Here is a 25391-nt window from a genome sequence, read left to right as displayed (position 1 = left end):
TCATAAAAGTACTTACTGTATAAGAGGTCCTCTTTCCCACAGTCATCATATCATAATATTCCTCTCTTTACAACTTTTAAAAATGGAATAGGTTGGGATAGATTCAGAGGAGACCTCAGAGGGCATCTAGCTAGAAGGAGCTGGCTGCCAGTATCCCCTTCCTGCCCCCCTCCCCGATCTTTGTTCCTGTATGAAATACCCTCCACTGTCCAAAACAAATCCTATCATTCTTTAAGCCTAGCTTCAGTTCCAGCTTCTCTCATGAAGCCTTCCCCATCACTCAGGTGGTATCCTCAGCATTGACTGCCTGTCAGTATTTCATTTTGATACTATTCTCTTTACGTTCTTCCTTATACTGTTAGGATTTATGCATAAAAATGAAGCTCCTTTCCTAGACAGATCGTAAGCTCCTTGGTGAGCACTATGACTTTTATTTCTTTTATTCTTCATATTAAGATTTTAGCACTGAACTTTGCACATAGGACTAAGTAAATGTTTATCTGCAGCAGACATTTTTCATTAGAACAGGAACAGACCTTTTAGCCTTTCTTAGTTATTATTGTCTTTTTATGCTCTAATCGTTTAGAGAGGCTTTGAATTGTATTTTCTTCAACAAGATTGACTTATCTTGTAGCCAGGTACTAATTCATACAGTTTTTCCCTATTTTCCACGTTAATAATAATAGCTACCATTTAGAGTGCTGCCTCCACCAAGCCTATATCTACTTAATTCTGGCAACAAACCTTAAGAGAAGTATTACTGTGTCCATTTTACAGATGGGGAAACTGAAGATTAAGGAGCCTAGCATATCATTTCCCCCTGAGAAGGTGTTCAGCAACTGCTAGTTGAATCAAAACAAATAGGCCTTGGGATAGTATTTGAGGTGATGAGGGCAACTATTGATCTTCATTCATTCCCCATGACTGGAGTGCTGCCTGGAGCCATGCTCTGTATTATAAAGGGCGGAGGACAAAGAAGTTAAATGAATCAGTGTTTGCTGAGCAGATACTCTATGTAAGGAGTTTTGCCAGTTTTGGAAGAGGAAGTAGGGGATAGGGCTGGGGACTTAATCCTGCCTTCTAAGATTTTGTGCTTTGTAGTTTTAATTCTTTGCTTCTCTCTCACTTTGTTTGTTTTGAAAAAAGTCAAACACACCTTCCATCTTCCCTCTGCTTTCTCTTCTAGTCTGTGCCCATCTTTCTCATTTATTCAACACATATTTACTAAGCATATTCTTCTGTGGTATGAGGAGGGGAGATCTTACTTTTAGATGAGTCAAACACCTTTCTAGAAGAATTCTTAGTTATAACAATTGTCACTTGAGTGAGATTGTGCATGTCAAGTGCCTAGTACAGTGTTTGATGTACAGTAGACTCCTAGTAAAAGAGCAGTTTTTATTCACTCTGTAAGTCCTACTATTTTTCTTTCTTCTTGTCCTCGCTCTCCTCTCCTCCCCTTTACCTTTACCTTTCCTTCTTCCTTCTACTCCTCCTCTTCCTCCTTCTTCCACAAATTACCTTCCTTGCCTATACAGTACATCTGTTTATTTGTAGTTACAGAATTATAAATGAGTCCAGAGTTTTAAAAGGCCCTACATTGAATTATTTTCGGTACTGTATTAATCTCGTTAAACACTGCATCCTTTAGTGGTATGAGTAGCTACTCCATATTTCATTTATTCAGTGGCCTTTGATTTGTGAAGATTTATATCTATACTAAGGAGTTTTTTTGTTTGTTTCTTTGTTTTTTATTTTATTTATCTTATTTTTAGTAAAGCGCATCTGAACTGAAATGAGAAGGCCTCAAATCCCTTAATATAGAGCTCTTCAGAAATCTCTGTGTGTTTGCACATTGACCCTGCTGAGTTTTCTTAAGCTATGCTGAAGAATATATCAGTGAAAAGTCCAGACAGGGACTCCCTTCAATTAGATTTCTTTGATAAATATGTACTTACCGGTTTTTAGAATTTTGTAAGTAAGGCAGTTTTCCTGTCCTTTAAATTTTCTTTCCCAGAAAGACACCCTAGTGCTTTAAGCGTGCGAGCAAAGGCACATTTGAAAAATCATGCATTGATTCTGGAAAGAAGCCTCTGCTTTCAACTGCTGTTCTAGCATAGGCTTAGGAGTATGGAAAGAAAACAGTCAGATCAAGTGTGGATCTACCCTTAAGTTAGTTTACCTGCCTAGGTGAACTCTTGGTCATATAAGTTGACTATACATCCATTTGTCATATTTCTCCACACAGTAGCACTCTTCTAGCCCTTTCCAACAATCCAGAGTAGACAAAACTACTTAGGAAAGAGAAAGGCGTGACACAGTCAGGTCATGTACCTCTAATAGCACATCAACAGTGAATTCCTGATCCAACTGACAGACGCCATGTCAGTCGGGCACATCGTTCTTTCCTCTGTGGTATGTTTGCATTTTCTTACAACATTTGATTTAATGTTTCTTCAGGAAAAAAAAAAAAAAGGCAAAACCAACACCACAATTCATCAAAGGAAAATTAGGCTTTAAATTTTATCAGAAGCTCTTAAATATAGTATACCATTGTCTGGGCATACTGACTGTATTTTCCCTAAAAGAAGAAATGCCAGCAGCTCAGGTTTATTTTTCAAGGGAAGAGAGAGAGGATAAAAAGAAATTGAACCACAGGAAAATGTCAGGTCATAGTCACTGATGACGCTATTTAAATGGTGTGCAATAATCACATTAGGGCAGAGCACATGGAATTCCCGATTTCTGCATGACAGTGAAGAAGGGCCAGCAATTATCTGTGTGTGTGTGTGGATATGTGAGTGTCTGCTCACTCTACCTTCCCACCCCATTTTGATAATTCAATTGAGGGGCAAGAAGAGGTAATCCAGACACCCGGAACAGGAGGAAAAGGTCTGCAGCTGTGCTCGGAGGGACTGGTGTGAAGAGAGAGGCTCAGTCTGACTTGGAGTTTTGTGCTATTGCATGTGAATGCTCTGGAACTGCTCTAATCGACTGAAAATGAGCCGGCTACGGTCATATGGAACAGGTCTGTTTAGCCACATCGCTGGGTAGCATGGCAGATGGTAGACCGTCAATGGGTGGTATTGATTGGCTGGATTTGCCTTAGGGTAGCAAGACTATGGGTCCTTAAAAACCCGCTTCATCTTATTTTCCTTTGTGCAGCTACGTACAGTTGTGGTTTCTCTTCTCACTCCCCCAGTCCCCAATATCTCCTTTTTTCCCTTTACAAATCAAAAGCCTTCCTTGGTAACCAAAATAGAGAGGTTACCTTGAGATAAACACTCTTTAAATTATCACCAAGGCAAGAAAACTCGAGAATATTTTATTTACTAGGCTGATTACATTTTAATGTTTGAAGAAAGTGACATTTTAAAATTAGTGTTTAAGACATATGGTGAGTGTACAAATTAGCTTATTTCACACAACCAGAATTTGATGAGAGCAACTCCTCCTTCTCACTCCCCAGTTAAAAATTGTCACTTGGAACTTAATATATTTGAGGAGGTTAAATGGTATTAAGTGATGCAGACTGGACTTAAAGATGAAGGAGACAGTCACTGTTGTATATGGCTAAATGTTGCCGGATGGGCTGGACAAATACTAGTATCGAGATCCGTGTTTGCAAGAGGATGTGGAAGTTTCAGGGCTTTAATTTTGTCCAGCCAAGAAAACAAAATCCCAGGTATCTGTGTACGTTGGTTTCTCTTTTAGATACGAGGGAACATAGAATGGTGCATGCATACTCTGTGAGTAGTAAAAGCCTCCTTAAAAACAGGTCATATAATGATATGAGTAATGAGGTTTATTTTTGTCCAGGTGGTTCTTTATCCTTTTAACATCATCACTTGGGGCTTTCAACTTGAGACATTCTATTTATTCCTGGCAGAGGAGCAGATTAATTGGAATAGAATTGTACAAAGGAGACACCAAGTTAACTATACAGACAAAATTGTACACAACAGAAACGTTCCACTTTGAGGCAGATCTTAGGGAAAAAGAACAGCACTGGGGAAGTATATATCATTAGTTTGCTAGTAATAATTGTGTTTTAAAAAGAGGTGCTCAAGGCTTTTTTGTTTGTTTGTTTTTTGTTTGTTTGTCTTTTTCAGTGTCTCTACTTTTAAGCTTTTGGTTATTTCGTATCATGAAAGATCATATCAAATATCACTATGAAGAAAAGTTACACCCTTAAACTCTTGCCTCCATCTTGTGTGTGCTTCATTCATATGCCTACTTTTGAACTGGGTGTTTATCACACTTGTCAATATTTCTCTCCTTTTGCTAAAAGAAAATATCTCCATGAAGTTTTTGGTTTTCCCCCTTGCTCTGCGTTGATTGGATTTTCCTTTTGCATCCTTTGCTGAATGAAACAAAGCTTGTTTGTGTTTCATTCTTCACAGTTCTTATTAGAATTGGTGATGGTGTTTTGTTTTGTTTCCTCACTGTAAGTCAGGAGAGGGAATTTTATTTATTTATTTTGACAAGATACAGAGAGAGATACAAGACAGATGCCTGTTAGGATGCTGGCGTTTCTCATGTCACACCCTACACCCAAAAGCTGTTCCAAGGGAAAAAAAAAAGTCTTTTAAGATGGTTCATTTGAATCTGTGCACTCTACCCACCTGGTGGTTATACAGTGAACTGTTACTTTAAAGAGTAGTTGAAACACCAGCCATGTTTGGGGCAGGCTGCTCTTGCAAAGAGAGCAGTACATATAACAGGCGTCTACTGTGTGTGAGATAAGGGGAAAATTCAGCTCACTGACTAGAGGTTTTAATGTGCGAACTCTAGGGAAATAATATATTGACTGTTCCGTGGCACGCAAGAAAATTGAAGAACCCTTTGCAGACGGAGTGATTTGCAAAGGATTCTGTCTGTTTCTCTTAAAACAAAATCTGTGGCAAGATGTTTGAAATCAGCAGGACGCTTAATGCTGCTTTGTTAAATAATGAGGTAATATTTTGTCACTTTTTTCTGGGCAGCATCTGTTTCCCTCCCCCTTCATTTTTTTCCTGTGTTTATGAAGGATTCTATTTCTTTCTTTTCTTTCTTTCTTTCTTTCTTTCTTCCTTTCTTTTTTTCTTTCTTTCTTTCTTTCTTTTTCTTCTCACTGAAGTCAAGGAAATAGAATTCACGCTTCCATTTGTGTTCCTTCCTTTCGGTGCTTTTGGAGAATTTGGTTGTCTTTTTTTATTTGCAGTTTCAGCCGGCTGCTGTTTCCTAGCCCATTGTGCCACGTAAGGCTTCTCCACTGCGCGGAGTAGGTAGTTATTAACGCTGAATTGGCTTCTGGTACAGTCCATCTGGACTCTGTGTGGGAAAGCTGGCTGCCGGCGACTGATGCTGAGATATCTGCAACCTTTGGGATGTGTGCATGGTGGCGAGGGGCTGACTGATATGAGATTACTTCTTTTAAGGGAAATTGTTTTTAATGAGTCAAGAAACTGCTCATTTATGGTAAGAAGGATACAGCGGTACTGGCAGCCCCACAGCTCTGGGATATCATTTTTAGGTTGCCTTAGCTGCTTGAGTGAGACAAGTTTCTTTCTGTGGTGGTGGAGGATTGTGGCGGAAAAAAAATATCATGCATGACTGGGAGACTCGCCTGCCTGATTCTTGAGATAATATGTTAAGAATCTGTTGCTTTACAAATGTCACACCACTAATGTAGCGGTCAGCCCCTCACTCTGAAAGATGAATGGTACTACTGGAAACGCAATAATAAGGTTGACTTTTCCCAACAATAGGATTCTGCCTTTGTCTTTAGAGAAAAGGCCTCTGAGGACATTTGTGCATTTGTTTGAGGATTCCGTTGAAAGGCTTTAGAGTGGAGGTTTTTGGAAAAGTGATCAATATACAAACTGCATGGATTTTTAGCCTAGCAAAACCAGCTAATTGTTTATACTGTAATATACAGTTACTATTTTGGAAAACTGGCCAGAATACCTTTTGACATCCCTAATGTTAATTTATGGCTCACTAAGTGTGCTGAAATTAGTATGGATGGAAGAAAGGGGTTTTAAGAAATTCCGACTTTTAAAACCTCCAGAGAAATACACAGTAAATATTTTTGTTCCCAGTGAGCTGTTTTTATTTGTGTGTTAGTCAGCATTGTGTTCATGTTTACTTTTCACAGTATTTTGATATTGGTGAGATCGTACTCAGAGTTTCTGTTGTTGATTTGGGGCACCTGTACCTGACCTGTGTACGTATGTTGAGCTCTTTAGAGCACTTAACCTGTGAATTTGTCCTTCATACACAGTTCAAGGGATACTGTAGTACTATTGTGACTTGTAGGACTCTTTATACATTTGTTCAAGAAATTATTTTAAAAGTTTACTTAATTCAGTAGTGTTCCACTTGATGGGATCATAGTTTTAACATTTCTACTTTTCTATTTCACGTACTTTCATTTCTAATAGCTGAATTTATTTATATTCAAGTCTAAAAGCTCATGTTGTATACCCAACAGATACTGTTTTATGGTGTATCTGTATTTTTAAAGTGTGTATATATATATGTATATTTGTATGTGTGTTCATGAAATAGTAGCTTGGAGAAAATAGCTTTAATTTTCTAATGTAAAGGTTGTTTTCTTTTATAATAATTTTTCACAGACCCATTTATTCTTAGACTTTGAAGCCTAGAGCATAGCATGATTTTCGGCCTATATTTCCACTTGGCCCAATCCCATCCCGCTGTCGACTCCAGCCAAAGATGAAAAATTATGATAAATTATGTCTTTAGTAATATGTGTTACCTCTGTGTATTTATTGAGGAACAAATTGACTAAATTATGAATTAAATAAATCGTGATAAATTAGCCTTTGGGGTTAAAGTAAAACATAAACTCCTCAGATAAGCCACTTCAAAACCCAAACTAGAACAAAAAACTATACTACTGAAGCCTTGGTAGCATAGCGGTTATGAAATGTATAAAATGGGCAGACAAACTGTATACATCACCACACACTTGCTAAATGTCTCTTTGCAAGTCTTTTAAGAGGCCAAAGAAAAAAGACATCCTTGGAAGGAGAGAAGCAAAATCACGTGTTCAGTTAAGCAAGATGAGCACCCTGTACCGGTTATGAAATGAGGCTGTTGTCAAAAGTATGTTTTACCTTTCTCTGAAGCAGTAGAGAAAGCAAAGAAAGAATGTATTTTAGTGGATTTTTAAAAATTCAGATCATGCTCCTATCCAAGTTGAGAAATAAATTCATTTAAATAAATCATTCATCATTCTCTGTTTTGAAAAGCTCAGGCAGAAGGCAGAAAGGTAGAGGCTGACAGCTGCCCCCCTTCTCCCCCACAGCTTTTTTTCTTTTTTGTTTATTAGGAAGTAGTTTTCTGAAGCAAACTTGTATGAACCTAGTTAACAGAGCAAGCCTGATCTCAAACTTGCTTTCTTTTGAAACGCTGGCCATATTAGCTGCAGAAGGAGCATTGCTCACTAAAAATCAGCAATATTGGGGAATAATAAAGTTAAAATGTAGATATATTAGCACATTAAAGTGCTTTTGTTGTATCTTTAAGCCCAGAGGCAGGTCATTAAATATGCATTTTGCTAGAAAGCAACTGTCGAAAAAGATAAGGTGGTTGAAAACATTCTATAAGGGAAAAGCGCTCAGTCAGAGGGGTGGGGTGATACAGCCCTCAGGACAGGGGAAAGGGAGAACACTCCCACTGTTAAGGTTTGCAAGCCGCCAGTGACCTGCAGTTGTTACAGTACTTTTGAGCTGGGAGGAAGGAAAAGGTAAATATACAAGTATGGCTGTGTTGCTTCAGCCTGGCCTTAATTACCAGACACAAGAAGCAGTTCAGAAATCTGGTCTCTGTTGTTGTAGAGGTCACCAAATCATTAACATCGTCAATCTGGCAGTAGCTAATTTAAATAGCACCTGATGTTGCAACGCCTCCCTTCGTTTCCCCAGCCAATCAGATCCTGGCTTCAGCTGACAGATGGTCCCATAAATGGATGTAAAAAGGGGAAGCTTCGAGCCAATTTCAGCAAGGCTCTGTTCAGTTGTTCTTATCTACATCCTAGAATCAGGGGTTTCAGCTCACTGCTCCTTTTATTTCTTTTATTTTTCTTTCTCTCCCCCTACCCCCCCAAAATAATTGATTTACTTTACAGTCATCCACACTGTGTTTTGTGGATCTTTAAAAATATATAACAATAGTAGTCATTTTAAAAATATATTCTGAAATCTTTGCAAATTTTAACAGAAGAGTCGAAGCTCTGCGAGACCCAATATTTGCCAATAAGAATGGTTATGGTAGGTATGACTAGATTTATAATCTGTTGTTTGTGCCGCTGGAGGGGAGAAAAGCATATCCACCTTGACCAGTCTTATGCTTGCACAAGACTTCAGTTCTCTGCTGCTGTTTGGTTCCTACATTTACTATCTCTTTTGTGTAGAGAGTGCGGGTAGGTCCTTTTATTGAAAAGCAGTTGGGAAATAGATTGTCATTTTTAACAGGTCATTGTCAATTTTCCCTTCAACATAAAGGTGGGGGTGGGGAAGGGGAGGTGGGCTGAAATAATTGCTGGTTTGTTGAAATAGGTTATATTACCTGAGACCATAATGGCAAAAGAAGGATTTTCTTTTTGTAAGGGAGAGGGGGTTTGTCTATGTGCCTCCTCGGTTTTGTGGGGCTCGAGGTGGCTGCCGCGGGCTTAGGAATCTCTCCATTTCCGTGCTGGAAATTTAAACCTTGAGAGGCAGCTCCTGAATACTGAACGTTGACATGGGCAGTTGTGTTTCGGGGGGCTGCGCATTCAAAACGGCAAAGAGAGTGATTTATTTGGGCTTCAGTAAATGCTGCATCTTGTATTTCAAAGAGTTTCCTGTCATGACCTCATAAAAAAGAGGAGGCGGCTTGTATGTGTAGCGGTGCCTGGCGTGTTGAGTTGTTGCTTCCTTCTCTGGGCAGCAGCTCTGTAAGAAGGAATGTCAGCTTTTACATAACGTTCCTTTCCGCTTTTGACACACTGTGTGAGGGTCCATCTTCTTCTGATCACAGATGGAGTGGAATGGCTTGAAGATGGTAAGTGAAAAGAGGAAGACAGCTTGGAGGTTCCAGCCGTGTGTGTGTGTGTGTGTGTGTGTGTGTGTGTGTGTGTGTTCGTGCGCGCGCATAAGGATGGTGGACTGTGCATCGTAAATCACTGTGCAGATCGTTTGTGTGTGTATGCGTGTGTTTATTAGTGTCTCTCTTTTCTGAAAACCAGAATCCATCTCCAAGTATAATGGCACTGCACGCACACAAGGCACACACACTGCCTCTTTTATCGAACACACATTTTAGCCAAGCAAGGTTGGTGTCTTTTTTGACAATCACAGTGTCACCATCGCTGTTGGCTGGCGTGTCCACCGCCTCTGTGAGCTTTCAACAGAATTGCACGACTGTTAAAGTTAAAGGCACATTTCTTTTTTCAGTCTCCTACTCGGAGTGATGGGGAAGGCTGGGAATGAGGGGTGGAGGAGGTGAGGTTCAGTACCAGCAGATGCAATTGTGGAACAGGACTTTTGGATGTAGAAGGGGAAGTAGAAAACCTTTCTGCCAAAGTAGTAAATCTATTTTTAGCATCATCTTTTTCTGGAAAAAAAAAAGAAGCAGGGAAACTCCTTGAGTGCCGCTCCTGTTGCCTGATGTTGACCCTGAAGATATGGCACAAAATGGCATGATCAGATGCCACGAGTGCCCACTTTGACTTTGAATTTCACTAGCCATAGCTTTCACAGGGTTTCAAAGCTTGGTATGGGGGGAGGCTGTAAATTCATATCCATCTCACTTATTTTTTGCTAGAAAAGCCTGGGGAGGACTTTTCGCTCTGCATAGATGTTATAACAAAGCTGTGGTCTTTTTCCCATTCTTAGCGGATTGCCTTTGTCTGGCTGCTTGTTTTGATGGGTGTAAAACAAATAAGATTAGACCGAGCAGCCCAACTGAAAGCGATAGCTGGGAGGAAAACCCAATGAAAGGTTGCCGGGGAAACGAACAGAGGAAAAGCCGGGTAGGGAGCAGGTGGCTATCATGAGAACACACTGCAAACAGTGTAAAAAAGGCGGGGGGGTGGGGGGGACAGGACCTTGATTATCTTTGCTGTTCTTTGTGGCCGGCCCAACTTTAATTATTCTTTATAAATAGGTGTTAATTACATTTCTAACTCTGGTTTACAGTGATTTTTAGAAATCTATTTTTAAGCATCTGTTCTGTCTCCCCTGTTGTGTGTGTGTGTGTGTGTGTGTGTGTGTGTGTGTGTGTTTGGTTTAAAAAACAGAGCGAGAAGGAGAGGGGGAAGGGAGGTAGGGAATCTTGCTTTTTTTTCTCTCTCTCCCTCTCTCTCTTTCCCCCTTTTCCCTGCTGTGAAATTGTGCTGCAAAAATCGCAAGGAATCCTGTGAGGCCATTTGAAAAAAATGTAAATTATATTGAATGAAGTTGACGGAAGCATAATAGTGAACTCCCACAGCTGATACGTTCTGCAAATGATTTCTTAGAAATTTCCAGCAAATATCCATAGGAGAAATGTAGGTAGAATATATTTACCCTAAGCAATGATCGTGTGCTAGGTGGTATTGGTGTTTTTCCTAAATCAGATATTGATACTACAGTTCCGGGGAGTTCATTGTATTTCTCATTTTATACCCCGAGTAGAAATTACTTTTTAAAATAATAAATGGAAAGCTCTATTCTAGTCTTCTGCTTCGCCTCCCTCTCCATGCCTCCAGCCACAAGATCCATCAGGCTGCACCCTTGCAACCACTGCGTTCCATTCAGCATTTGGTCCTGGTCTTGGCATAAACTGAGTGAAAAGCTGATTTTTTTTCCAGCGTCTCTGAACGTCTGGGACCCATGTGTGCACGGGTGACAGGCATCTCTTGCTTTTTCTCTCTCAAAGTGTGCTTTGCTAGTAGTCTCTTTTTCTTATGATGGTGGGTACCAGAAGGACTGAAAGGTATATTACTTAGGTGAATAGGAGGTAGCATAGAAACAACTGAAACGATGATCTATTACGGTTTCTTCTGGAGAGACAAATTAAGTATGTGATAATTTTAAGCCCCAGAATGAGAAATTAAAAGACACTGAAATATGCTAAAAGGTTAGGAAATATAATTGGCTTTATTGAAAGTACTCTTAATTTTTACTCTCTCCATTGCAAATCTCTGCACCCCTCCCGTTCTTTCTTCCTTGCAGATGCTTCTTTTTGTTTTGTCTTCTTATTGGGGGATTTTAAAAATTTGTTTTGACTATTGAAGTATTAAAAAAAAAATAAACTTATATTTTTTGTCATACGCTTGAACCTCTTACTCTCATATCTTGAGTGTGTAAACATATGTTGTTATTAAAAAATAGAATAGTTTTCTGATTATCTAAAATTTATTTTTTTCTGAGAATTTTTCTGCATATTTTAGTTAAGGGGAAAATAATTTCTGTAGGAACTGTCACCTTGGCTTGGGTTGTAAAAAAGACACGTGGTTCTACTGCTGACCTTTCTCGCTTCTTTGTCTTAAAAATATTAATACCTACTACCTGCATGTGGAGGTGTGTCTTTACGGAAGCACAAGGCTGAGTGTGCATTTATTAAGAAATGAAATCTGATTGGAAATATTTCTGCGAAAAACACCTGACTACATCGCAGTTTTAATGATCAGAATATTCTTGTATCTCATTGAAATATAATAGTTAAATCATTTAATATTTAAAATTTTGAATGAACATAGGTGGGGAAATAGCTGAAAAATTTCTTTGAAAATCATTGATTTATAGGACAATTTTAATATCCCGTTTAAAAAAACTAACAAGCAACTTAACCATTCATTTGTGATCTCAGTTCCATTCATTCCTGACTGCCATTCATTCAACTCATCCTCCTGGCCAGGTATAGATGAACTTGCTTCTGTTTGATAGTTTTCCAAAGCCTTAAAACTTTTTTCTCTCCCTATAGCCCTTCCTTGGTCCTTTGAATATTCAAGGATTTTGTTATAAGAGGACGTCCAGATTGTTGTGAGGTAATAACAATAGAATTTTTTTTAAAGAAAGAGAAAGAAAATGAGCTACACACTTTAGTATTAAAACTCTTGAAATAGGGTTTGAGACATGTTAGACTTCACATATTTTAAACTTAGCATTTCTACTGGGGATAATCTATTTGAAATTTTAAATCTGGAAATCATTGCATGAATGGTGCTTTGTGTGTGTGTGTTTAATATCTCTAAAAGAATTTGTAAGTGAATCAAGGTGTTTTACTCAAATAAGAGTTACCACTGACAATGAAAAGGGTTTCCTCAGGGCAAGTTCTTTTCTTTGGTTTGATTTCTTCCCTTTGCTCTTATTTTCTTATTGTGGGTGGATTCTCCTCCTATATGTAGACCAAAAACTACTCCGTCTATGAGGAGATATGTTGATATGCTGCTTCAGTTAGCCCTTGGCTTCTTAATGCCTTATTTTAATTAAAAAAAGGCTGAAGCAAATTATCAGTGTGTGCCGCAAGTAAGGAATGGCGGTCTTGATAGAGGTCATTGTACATAGACAGAAGTCCTTTGGCCTTGACAAATTTCTTCATCAGTTTCAATGATCTGTGGCCACCAGGCACTTAATTTATATGCCTGGACACTTAATATGTACATTTGTTGGTGAGCTGGCCAGCGGATGCTAGACACATGAGTATGCACTGGCAAATGCTGCAATGCAGTATTTTTTCCCGATGTCATTGGGAATTTGGGGGGTATGAGGGGACATAAACAGTCTCAAGCTTTCATCTTACTATTTTCCAGTAGGTGGGCTGTGTTGTACAGAGCTGGCCAATTCCCCTTTTGAAAGTGAAGTCAACCTTTTATTGTCCACTATCCATCTCCTATCCTTTTGATAGATACGTGTATGTGAGAGAGAGGGACTGTGTGTGTGTGTGTGTGTGTGTGTGTATCATTGTAAGCACTTGTGTTTCTGGAATCCTGCACCTGTCTTAGGTTTTCCTCTTTTGGTATTACCAAATGTGTATACGTACTTGCAAGTATATGCGCATCTAAAAATGGAAAGAAAACCAAACTGGGCTGTTTTCCCCTAAGAAGTGCCTTCTCCTCCTCACAAATTCCAAGTTCCTTTATTAGGAAAATACAAAAATTCATGAAAAAGATATATCTAGACCCCACAGACCATTAGACCAAACACCTTTCTTTAGTTGCCACTTGAGAAACCATAATGTGTAAATTCATAACAATATTTGTGAACTAGAAGCTACCCTTTCAATCAAGGGGTTGGGTTCAAATTAAAATATATGTATATGTGAAATGAGAATTTTGTTTTCTTTGGGAGCATTTGCACCTAATCGTTAACCATTGGTAAAAACAAGGAGGAGGGAGCGTGGCTGTGTTAGCTTCTCGTACTTCATTTTGTGAGTGTGTGTGTGTGTTTTAGGAACATCCTTGTATTTTTTAAGTCTCAGTGTGTTTTAAGGGTAGAGGGCTTTTTATAGGTCAGCAGCTTTTTAAGTGTACAAAGAAAGGTGATCTGTGGGTGGGTGGGAGTTGTCACAAGCAGTAATTGTCATAAGTTAGCCATCTAGAAGTGGAAAGAAGAAAGAAAGCTGGAGGACAAGAGTGGAGAGGGGTACCAACATGTGGACCTGCACCTTGCCGGTATAAGAGATAATGAGTGATAAATCTGAACTGGTGCAGTGTAGGTTGCCCAATAATTTCTCAGAACCTTGACTTTGCAGGTTCATTACTTCTTTGCTTGCTTGTTCACACCTTTAATTATATCCAGTTTGGGATGCTAGCTGGGGGCACCAAAGATGAGCCATTTTGTTGTTTAGTTCATTAAGCATTCAGGCAGTGTCTCACAATAGCTTTGGAGCATCAGCCATAGAAATCAAGCACTTTGGAAATGAAATTGTTACAAAAGAACAAAAAATGAGGAAGCAATCAGCCAGCTAGCTTGCTTTGGATGTTCACATCCACTCTGCTTAGTGGTAATATTTATGCTGTTCCTTGTACATTCATTAAGAAATAACTTATGCAGGGTCAGTGCTCCTAATAGGCTGCTGGCTTTCTCTCTCTCTCTCTCTCTCTCTCTCTCTCTCTCTCTCTCTTTCTCTCTCCCTTCCCCGTCTCTTTATCTCTGTCTCTCCCCGTGCCCTCTCCCAACTCCTGAGATTTTCACCTTTTGCCAGACCATTTTAGCACTGACCATTTTTGCTTTGGCCAAGAATGTTATTCACATCTTCATTGTATTAAACACCAGAAATATTTTCCCCCCAATGTGGATCCCCCTGTACAAGGATCAAGAAATGCTGAATGCCATAAAGGAATTCTTAAATAAATTTTGGTTGAAAAAGCAGTGAAATGTTGAAGAAATAAGGTCAGTGTAATTGTTGTACTTGAATTTTTGTTTTTTGTTGTTCTTGGAAAGCCTTATTTTTAACCACAAAAGTAAAACACAAAAATAGCATATGTGATTATTTTTTTTAATGGACAAAAATTACAAGTCATAGGTCTCTCCTGAAAATAACTTTCCTTGGACTCTCGGTTTGAAAATAACATTTAAAATCAAAGTTCACTTCTTAATTATTCATTTTGAAGCTATAAAAATGTAGTAATTCATAAGTATTTTTTCTATAAGAGGTTTAGTTCTTTTTGCAGGATATGAGGAAGCAGAGAAACAATTCCAGTCAAGATGGCGAATTCTGAAAAACACACCACAGCGTGGAGGTTTCCTCTGTTTTGCACTTTGTGGCATTGAATCTACTCCTGCTCATTCTGAGTCAGTTAAACCTTCTATTGTCTACTTTCTTGGAACAACTAGCCCTTGACGTTATTTTGCCAACTGTGTTCATAGTGGAGGCTGGCTATCATTTGTTGTTGGATGAAGAAATATTTGTTGAAGACTTACTATGTGCATTTCTTTGAAACACGGAACTCAAGTCACCATTTCTTCTGACACTAATCAAAAGATATATTAGAGGCTAAATCTCTGTAGGGATAAAATTGGGTGAGGGATTTTAAGGTTGGACGTCGTTCAATGAGGTTTATGTCAAATTATGGGAAAAGATCTGTTGAAGCATTCAAGTACATTAGTGTTTTTCCTTTTGTATTTATAAGAGTCTATGCATGACTCTAAAAGATAGAAATAAAAGCTATTCTGGGCATTTCTGTCTATAAGGTTCCATGTATCCAGATTTCACTCTTAGGAAAAGGTAAAGTTTGGACAGTTGAAAAGAACTTGTCTATCCGCCATCAGCTGCCCATGGAGCTTGGCTAGATAACCTGTTAATTTTACAGAAATAAGAATGCCTTGCTTCTGACAGAGATGACTCTTAGAATAACTTTTCCCATGTTACTCTCCAGGGACAATTTGAGAAGATAGCGACCTCCTTGGCATACCCCTGTGCAAACTTTTTTTAGTTGTGTGGAAGTACAGTTGATATAACCCCTGTGCAAATTTGACATTTGCTAGTGGAGAGTTACTTTGTCATACATACCTAGATACTGTGTGCAGTGTGTATACGTGTGTGGTATAGATAGACAGCCATGACCCCCGATGTGCCCTGGGAAGTAAGTATCAGTAATGGCTTCTCAAGTAACCTGTGCTTTCCTAAGCTGCCAGTCTAAACCCTTTAGAGTTTTGCTTTCTAATTTGTACATGAAAAATAACTGAGTTGAACTTTTTTTTCTAGTGCCCCCTTTGAAGATACAACAGTAGTAAATACAGCTTTAATGATAAACTTTAGCTCTAAGTGCTATTTAAAAGTCTGTAGTGGAAAGCCTGAGAACTTTCAATCTTTACTAATGAAACTTTCGTTAGGAAAGTGCTCACTTAAAATGGAGTAACCGACTAAGTCCCTGTAATTTGTGATTATGACCAGATTTGACTCATCTTTTCTTATGTTACTTTTTGTAATACAGCCAACCACACATCTAAAATTCTGGATATTGTACATGTCTTCAATATTAATTATCTCTGTTGATGCACTGGGTACAGACAGTACAATTCCCACAAGTCCAGATTCTTACTGTAACACTAAAACAAAAGTGATATTTATGAACAGTATTGGGAAAGTTGTCCTATAGTAACTGTTCCCCAAAGGAAGCTTTACATAAATATTCATTTATTATTCAGGATATTAAAAGGGAATCCTTAGCTTTTACTTTTTAATTTGGGCTAAAATATGTAAATTGGTTTTATTTTGGAGTTGCTCTGTTTTAGGTGGCTTTGGGGAAGGATAACTTTTTAGCTTGATTATATTTTAATTGTCTCTGTGGTAGAAAAGATTCCAGACCTGAAACCAACCTGGTTATTGTGATTAGAAACCAGAGGGCCAGTGTACAGATGGGACTAAAAACATATTACATCAACTGGTGCACGTGTAGAAAAATTAGATTTGTTTCTAACTAGATACCACTATTCCCATGTTCTTGTTAGCAGAGGCCAGGGAACCACAGTCTGCCTTGGGCTCGGAGGACCTTCACAGGGCGCCTGTACAGGCAAGCCTCTGGAAAGATTGCTCTTTGTCTTAAGAAACCAGGACGTGCAAAGGACTTGAGTCAGGTGAACTTGGGTTAGAATCCTGACTTTTCCGAATAGTAAGAGGGTGATCTCGGATGAGGTACTTGAGCTTTCTGAGCCTCCGTTACCTCATCTTTAAGATGGGAATGATAATGCCTGACTCACAGGGGTTCTGTGAAGATCAGATGAGAAACAGAATTTGAAGGCACCAGTCACATACAGGAGTTGAAAATTAAAGGTGCCTAGAGGACGTTCACTCTCTTTCAGTCTGTAGTCATTCTATCCTCCGTGCCAGATGTCCTGGGGAGAAGTGACATTGCATGCTACCCTCACGGTCTCCATCCTCTCCCCAGAGCTCATGGGGATGGGGGTTGTGTTTGACACACAGTGGTTTTTAAACATAGACAAGCCCTCAGTTCTTCCCTGGAATTGTGTGACTTTATTAAGTTTTCTATATTCTCCTAGGTTTTTGCAAGGTAATCCATGATCTCCTTTGGAGTTCGAATTAACTCGGGATTTAGTCATTAGAAAAAAGGTGAACATAAAATTAATTTTAATTGATGCTGTTTTCCCATTTCTTGATAGAGTCTGTTAGGAACTTCATAACTCATCCAGAAAGAAAATAAAAAGAAGTTAAGGTTAATTGATATGATCTCATCTTTGTTGTCTAAGATAGATAGATAGAGTGAGTGAGTGAGTTATTTGACTTTGGCACCGAAACCAACTTACTTTGGACCTATTTTTCCCCTTCACCACATCAGCTTTTTTTCCTCTATCCCTCTTTTCCCCAGTAGGCTGAATTCTGAAGTTCTGTTTCTCAAGGAGTGGGGAAGAGGTTGAGGTAGAAACCGGCTTAATGAGGTTTTTCTAACTTGCCATCAGTTTTTCTTCTCCTGCTTGGTGAGGCAAGATGATGGATGGCTTTGGCAGTATAAACAGCTCTAGAAGTGATCGGATTGACTGAGAGGTGTGGGAGATGGGAGCGGAATGCTGGCCCTCAATTGATTAGCCTCCCATTTAAAGGAAGAAAAGAGAAAGGAGGAAAATCACCCCGAAGGCCTTGACATAGTTGTTGATCACACACCCATGGGAAGGGGTATGGGCGGTGTCAGGACTGGTGTTAGGCCAAGCCTAATTTAGTTTATACCTTTCCCAAGGTTCTGAAGGGGGAAATAAATAGGCACATAATAAATTCACAAACTGTTTTAAATTGGGACCTGTTGCTGTCACCAGTGAGGATGAAGAAATAACACAAGTAGTCCCTTCCGAGGATTCAAGAATTAAACTGAAAACATAACCTTAGACTACTGTTTTAGTGTCGTGGATTTTGAATTCCACTTCATATGATCATAGGAAGGATGTGAAGGGAGCAATTTTCTTTCCTTCAATTTAATACTTAAAACTAGGGGAAGGGATTATAAATTGATCTGATCCCCCAGGTGCCATTTTGCAGGTCCTGTGTTTCTATGAAAAAGACCCTTTACTGTGAAACAGACAGACAGTTGAACTTTTTCTCTTTCCACATGTATCTATTTCAAGGCTTCAGCAAGATTCATCAAAGGATTTTGTAAGCAGCCTTGTATGTGGTATGCAAGCTCTCTGGAAGAATTCAGTTGATTTTTAGACTGTGTTTATATGGGCAGAAATATATCTGTGGAAGAAAGGGGCTTAAATTTGAGAAGGTAGAAGACATTTTCACATATTTTGTCCTAGGGAAATCTCATACCTATTAATGAAAGACCAAAAAGAGATTATTGGGTGAGTGATTTGAGCAGGTGAATGGACAGGGAAGTAGCAGGTAGATATTCTTAGGATCTCCTTGCCAGATAAGGGTTTGCATTATTTAAAAGTGACCCATATTTAAGCCCATATTTGAATCTCAGTTCCTTCTTGCTTTACACCTCTGGCTTAAGGTTATCTGCAAGAAGATAAAAAAAGACTTCTAGCTTAGAAGAGCTTTAATAAGAACTCTTGAACAGGTGAACTTTGGAGACACGGGCTTGCAGTTGGTATAATCTTAACAGTACTGCTCCTGAACTATCAGTTGTTCAAGAATAGAGGAGCAAGTTTGCATTTCTAGAACGTCAGCTGTTCTCAGCACAGTTTTGCTGTAATGGATCTGTGACTCTGGAGATCATTTCTCACATTCACTTAACATTGCATAATTTTGACCCTGTGATGGCCGCTTAATCTCTTTCATGTAGTTAGGGCAGGGACTGTTAACCGCTTTTTATAGAAAATAAAGCTCGGCCGCCTGCCTTAGGTTACATAGTTAGCAATATCAGCAGTCCTAGATCCAGAGTGTTTGGGAATACATCCAGCTTGGCCAAAGTTTACTTCTCGGGGAGCGAGGGGGAGCAATTCCTTTTTCAGATCAAGTTTTTCAGTGTGGAATCAGCAAACACAATTGTGTGTCTATTGCATATAAACCACACTCTAGGTGCCTCCTGGAATGTCACAGTATTTTAAATATACTCTAATATAATGGGTAACGACATGACAGAATGTGAAAATTGTCTCAGCAGAGGAGGTACAATGTGCACAAGAGGGAGACATTCACTGTTGTTGGAGGAAATGCCATTGGAGTGGAGCCAGGAAAGATGGCTAGGCAGAAGAATTAGGACAAAGGGGATTCCGTGTGGAGGGAAGAGTATGAGTAAAAGCAAGAGGTGGGAAATTACTTAAGGAATAAGTAGTCTGATATGAGTGCAGCATAGGATGTGTAAAGGTGAAGCTAGAGAGATGGGTAAAACCTATGGTTTAAGGTGGTTCGGGTGTTTTGACTTGGTTTTGACTTTAATTGGTAGCTATGCAATGTCTTAGATCAGAAAACTAGAGTTTCCTGATGGTTTAGCAGGGTCAAGACCTGTCTTTATTTAATCATGATTTCTTAGAGGTTGAAGTCACCATAAAGATGCTTCTAAAATAGATATTTGTTATTTAGAGGGAATCGGCGTTAAAGCACTCTTCTGGTCACGGTGTGATGTTATGATGATACTACTCATTGGTACAGTCACGCTGAGAATTGCTTTTAGGGTTACAATGCCAAAGAGCAGTAGGAGGGAAAATATCGACTTTATTTCAGATCATAAAGAAATGTGCCATTACAGGAGTTTGCTGCATTCTCTCATCAACAGGTACCAGTGCTCATTTTGTGGGATGTGTGGCCAGAGAGAGGATGGTGGTGGTTTTGGAATAAACTGATTTCCTCCAGAATAGAAAAGTACCCGCTTCAGACTTCCAAGTGCATGTGCCGAGGCATGCTTGTCTCCTCTGGTAGTCTGGGAGCCCTGGAGGGTGGAGATCACGTCAAATGCTCTCTTATTTCAATGTTGGGCACGTGATAGGTACAATAAATGTTTGTTGAATTATCATAATATTTTTAAAGAGTCTGAATTGCAGAGTTGGAAAACTTGTGAATCTTGGATCTGTCATCAATTTGTGGGAGTCTATTTAGTCCAAGTCACCTGACCTTTCTGTGTTTCAGTTTCTTAATATGTAAAATAGAATTACTACAACTTCATAGCTTGATGGGAGGATTAGTTAAGCTATATCCTTAATACACTTGAACAGACAGGATAACAATATTAGTTAAATTACGAAGTTCTACTTTGCCTAAAATTGTTTTACTGAGTCTTGACCAGAATTTTTAAAACTTAAAACAACAAATGAAATAGAAATGAAAATTTCAGTGGCCGGTACGTAGCAAGGGCATTATTTCATGAAACTTTTGTTTCAGTTACCTGTGTTCTGAGTTGTGATATGAAGTTGCTGTGTTTAATATACTACTTAATTTTTTTTACTTTGTTGGATCATGGTTAGTAAAACACTGTTCTAGATGATAACGATCTCTGAATTATCCAAAGGGAAAAAAACCAGTCAACTTTTTTCAGAGCTATGCAATGCAAATTCTCTAGTATTTTCCAAATTATTAAAGAAAGGATCACTTCTGATTATTTTAGATTTAATGTGGAACATTGTATTCTAAATCTTTGAAAGTTAATGTCTGCATGATGTATGTTGGGGCTTTCTATTAATTACAATATTTATTAAGTAGCAAATCTCATTCCTTTGTCAAGCTATTTTAGCTGAACCTGCAAAGTAATGATAATAATGACAGTAATAAGTAGTGGAGGTGACCTAGATGTGAGACTAGAAATAACGAAATAAGCTTTCATTTGTTGAGCTCTTACTATGAGTCAGGCACTGTCAGACAGCATCCCTTTTAATCCTTAGAACAACCTTAAAAGGTAAATGTTAATTTTCCTGTTTTATGGATGAGCTAACTGAGGTTTTGGAAAGTAAATTAAAGTTATATAGCCAATAATTGATTGGGCAAGGATTCGATTTGAACCCAGGTCTACTTCCAGAGCAAAATTTTAAAGTTCCATGAAGATGTATTAAGATGCCTGCTATGTATTAGCACTGTACTCCTCTACAAAGATAGGTGGTTCAATTGGTCTTTACCCTTGAGGGTTTGCTACCTGCCCTTGAGATTTTTCTGTGCATGAAAGTAAGTAAAATGTGATTTAATCATAAGAGGACAGGCATAAAGACTCTCATACTAAGTATTTTATTTTTGGAAGTACTGAGAAAAGTGCCTGGAAAATAGTAGGCATTCAGTAAAGATTTATTAAACTGAATTGAAATTGGATTAATTCTTACCTGATGACTGGGGAGAGAATGGGAAAATACTGGGGAAGCTTTGTGCTAAAGAGTGTCTTTACCTGCAAAGTGGCAGATCTATCTGTCCTAGAGCCATTCAGTGCCTTTTGGAATTCCTAGAATGGCAGCAAGGAAAGCCAACTGGAGTTCAAGAACTCAAATTATAAACTTCAAGTTTCATTCAGGCAGAGAGAACTTTTTCCATTTTAGTATAAAAAGAGAATCCTGTGACAGAGACATTTGGAGAATGATAAGTGAAGGGTAGTCTTCCTTAGAATTTAAAATACCAATAATAATTGTTGTTGTTAATTTTACTATACCCCTTACTAACCTTATAACCTCAAGCAAGTCACATTACCTCTTTGAGCCTCAGTTTCCACATCTGCAAAATATTTATCCCTCTCAGCGTTGTTGTGAGGATTAAATAGATCCATTTGATAAATATTTACTAAGCACTTACCATTTGGTGGTCTCTGAGGACTTAGTAAAGGAGACATAGCCCACTGCCCTCAAAGAACTGAGTATCTGGTGAAAGTGCTGTGAGAGTAGGATTCGGACTCCCACCATGTGAATAGGCCACCACTGAAAGAACGCAACACCCTGCAGTCTGCTTTTGCGTGCATGTTATGGTCATGCATGCCTCATTTGCATCATTAGAAGTTCAAGTTTATTGAGGGTGCTGTGACAGTCATCTTCTTATCCCCTCCTCCCCCTGGGACCCAGCCTTGCCCAGTGGTACAATGTTACCTTATAGAGTTGTCACTCAATGAATCCAGCCCAATTCAGCAAATATTTACCAAGTTGTTCGGGTACTGTGCTGGGGAAGGGAGAGTAACATTTGCTGAACAGAGTTGAGTTTAAAATGACTTTAGAGCACAAAGGGGGAACAGTATCATGAGGTGGTGACAAACTACACTAGTGCTAAAAATGCCTGTGATCTATTCAGGAAGAAAATAGGGCCCCAAAGAAAATTCGGCAGGGAGCCTAAAAAAATAATGTATTCTTTCTGTTTCTCAGTGCTGTTTTGTTCGCATTTCACGGGGAACCAGTGTACTGCTACCGGCACAGAGTTGAGATGCGATCGCAGAGATGGCTACTTTAGATTAATGGCTCAGGAGCAAGCCCTGCCACCTTCACCAGGCCCAGAAGACCCTCCATGGCCTGGCCCCTGCCCTCCTTTCCAGCCTCCCATCCTGCAGCTCTCTGCCTTCCATTCATTCTCCACTGTGGAACTGTGCCATGCTCTTCTGTACTTATGCCCAGACGATCCCTGGGTCTCAAACATACTTCTGCTTTTCTGTACCTGACTTCATGAGACAAATCGGAGGTGACTTCTCACCCAGGAAAGATTGTCTGAGTGATGCAGGGTTAGAGCTCCTCTGTTAGCACTGTGGCATCCTTCCGTCATTGGTCTTCCGCATGGTATAATCAGTTGTTGATTTGTCTGTCTTACCACCACCTCAACAGTCAGGACTGGGTTTATCTCTCTTCCTGGCTCAGTAGGTGCTCAGTAATTAATTGTTAACTGAGTGATATAGTTGGATGTCTGTTAGATTGTCCATAAATGGGTCTCACCAGGTGCGCTGTTAACCTCTAGCCTATGAGAGATGTGTTGGACCCAAAGCCCCCTTATCAAGAAGACTGATTTTGACACTCCTGTTGCTTACCAACCACAGTCTGTGACTTTTAAGTTGAAGGTCTTGAGTATGTCTGTTTACGTGAAACTTTTCCTGAGCACCGTGACTCACCTGTGATTCCTCAGTAATTCTTCTTTCCTCTAGATTCCTTTGTCACTTGCTCTCTGTACCACGCAGTTAACAATGATATATCACAATAATGGCAGCCCTTTATTGTGTACGTGTCAGACTTTGCAAAAGAACTTTACTTAGGTTATCTCATTAAACCTCATAACAATTCTAGGAAGCAGGTATTTTTATTCCCATTTTGAAGAAAGAGCACAATGTAGCTTACATAACTTACACAAGGTCACATGGCTAGGAAATGTCAGACTTGGAATTCCAAGCCTACTCTGATTCCAAAGCCCATGTTCTGTCTCCCTGTATCTATTACTCACCTCTTAAAAGGTGGGGACTAAAAAGAGGCATTTAGCCTAGTGGTTATTAACATTAATAAGGACCATTTAGCCTAGTGGGACTTCTGATCAAGATTGCCAGGGTTCAAATCCTGGCTTTACCAGCTGTGACCTTGGGCAAGTCACTTACCCTCCCTGTGCCTCCATTTCTTCATCTTTTTTTTTTTTTTTTTGCGGTATGCGGGCTTCTCACTGTTGTGGCCTCTCCCGTTGCGGAGCACAGGCTCCGGACGCGCAGGCTCAGTGGCCAGGGCTCACGGGCCCAGCCGCTCCGCGGCATGTGGGATCTTCCCGGATCGGGGCACGAACCCGTGTCCCCTGCACCAGCAGGCTGACTCTCAACCACTGTGCCACCAGGGAAGCCCCATTTCTTCATCTTTAAACTAGGGTTCTTGTGAGGATTTGATGGACCAATGTATATTAAGGATTAAAAACATATAAAGTGTTAATATAAAGCATATAAAGTGTTAATGATCATTATTATTATCATACAATATTAATTTTTGTCCCATTCTTCAAATATTTGTTTAGTGCCTGCTCTAGGCCAGATACTGGGCTAGGTGCTGGAGATACAGTGGTGACTAAGACATGCCATCATGGAGCTTTCGTCTTACAGAGGGAAGACAGACTAACAGAGTAAATAAATAAGTGGATAGTACTAGATAATACATATTTTGTGATATCTTAGTTCACATAATGAAATGCTATTTTAGTATATGTGCTGCTGAAGCGAGCACTGGAATGCTATTTTAAAAATACAGGTAATGGAGAGTGGCACTAATGAGCACGTGTTTGTGGACACACAGGGAGAACACAACAGTTCAGCCGATGTCTTGCTTCTGCTTGGTGAGGTGGAGCAGTCCATGCCCTGCTCTGAAAGGCTGGGCTTTACATGTCCAGCTGATGATTCTTGGGATGACAGGCTCACCTTACCTGCACTCAGTGTGGGGTGGACATCCCTGGAGTGGCAGGAAATTAAATGATTAGGTTGAGGTGTCTGGGCCTCAGGAAAACCCAACATAGAGAACTCATAAATAGGCCAGGGGTCTCCAGTCTATAGGGGAGAGACTCCACTCTCTTTCCCTACAGTTGAGGCTGTGAAATGGAATAAATGTCCTGAAATGATCAGAAGGAAATTTTGGCCAATCATTCAGCTAAAGACAGGGTCAGCTGGGATGTTTTGTCAAATAATTTTGTAAGATCTCCTGATAGCTCTTTGCAGGAGCCTGGACCTAAAAAGTGCAGTAGTCATTGACACTATCATAGGATTCTTCATGTTCGTAAGAGCATTATAGTGGTCAAGAGCATGAGCTTGGGAGTCAGAGAAATCAAGGGTTTTTTCCTTCCCTGCTTACTTGTAGTGGGGTCTTGTAAAGTCACTAACTTGTCTGAGCCTCAGTTTATCTATAAAATGGGGTTAATAATACCTACTTAAGTGGCTTGTTCAGAGGATGAATTGTTAGCATATGTAAAGAGCCTGGTTCAGGGCCTGGCTATGTAGTAGGCTTTTGATAAAGAAGAATTTTTTTTATTAAGTTCAGTCCCCTCAGGGTGTGCATTTTATGTATCGGCCGTTTATTGCGGGGCTCACAGGGGGAGATTTAGACTAAAATATGTGAGCTCCTTCCCATTGTATAACCTTCAAAAACGAGAGCAGGTAACCTCAAAACCGAGGATATATCATCTCAGAAGGATTGTGGACACCAGAGGAAAATAAGATTTGATTTGCTCCAAATCAGTATGGTGGAGACTGGAACAGCCAGTCTCTGTCACAAAGCTGTGTTGGCTGCATCCTCCTGGAGTCACAGGCCCTTAGAGGCCTGAGGCTCTGTGAAGAAAGGCACTTGATAAAGGGCTTTGGGATCTGAAATCCTGAGTCCAGTTCTTGATTCTGCTACTTTCTAGTTTTAAGTTTAAGTACTTACAAATGTGTGTTGTCGTAGGTCAAACACGTTCAGGCAAAGGATCCTATTCTAACAGGAATTATAAATAAATCTACTGGATGCTCCAGTGTGAGCAACTGAAGAATATTAGTTCTACAATATAGATAGAACCCTCTATATATTTTTATTTGCTCTCTCCGTCGTGTATACTATTGCATAAAATTAGATTAAAATCTTAAGATT

General features: G+C 39.4%; 1 protein-coding gene across 4 annotated transcripts in view; it reads left to right on the top strand.

Moving 5' to 3' along the window:
• The first annotated feature begins 8003 nt into the window (after positions 1-8003).
• The window catches only part of ELAVL4 (ELAV like RNA binding protein 4), an 85896-nt gene continuing 68508 nt past the window's right edge, over positions 8004-25391 (top strand). Inside the window, exon 1 of one of the 4 annotated variants that reach the window (XM_030870409.2) lies at positions 8004-8276. In XM_030870409.2, coding sequence (XP_030726269.1) covers positions 8268-8276 — 9 coding nt within the window. In that variant the 5' untranslated portion in view covers positions 8004-8267. Of the gene's footprint in view, positions 8277-8789; positions 9049-11996; positions 12017-25391 lie in introns of those variants that run through there. The other 3 variants (XM_030870407.2, XM_030870410.2, XM_060305742.1) reach the window with 3 other exon arrangements.

Source organism: Globicephala melas, chromosome 1, assembly GCF_963455315.2.
Source record: "Globicephala melas chromosome 1, mGloMel1.2, whole genome shotgun sequence".
Lineage (NCBI taxonomy): Eukaryota > Metazoa > Chordata > Mammalia > Artiodactyla > Delphinidae > Globicephala > Globicephala melas.
This window is presented reverse-complemented; position numbering and strand designations above follow the sequence as displayed.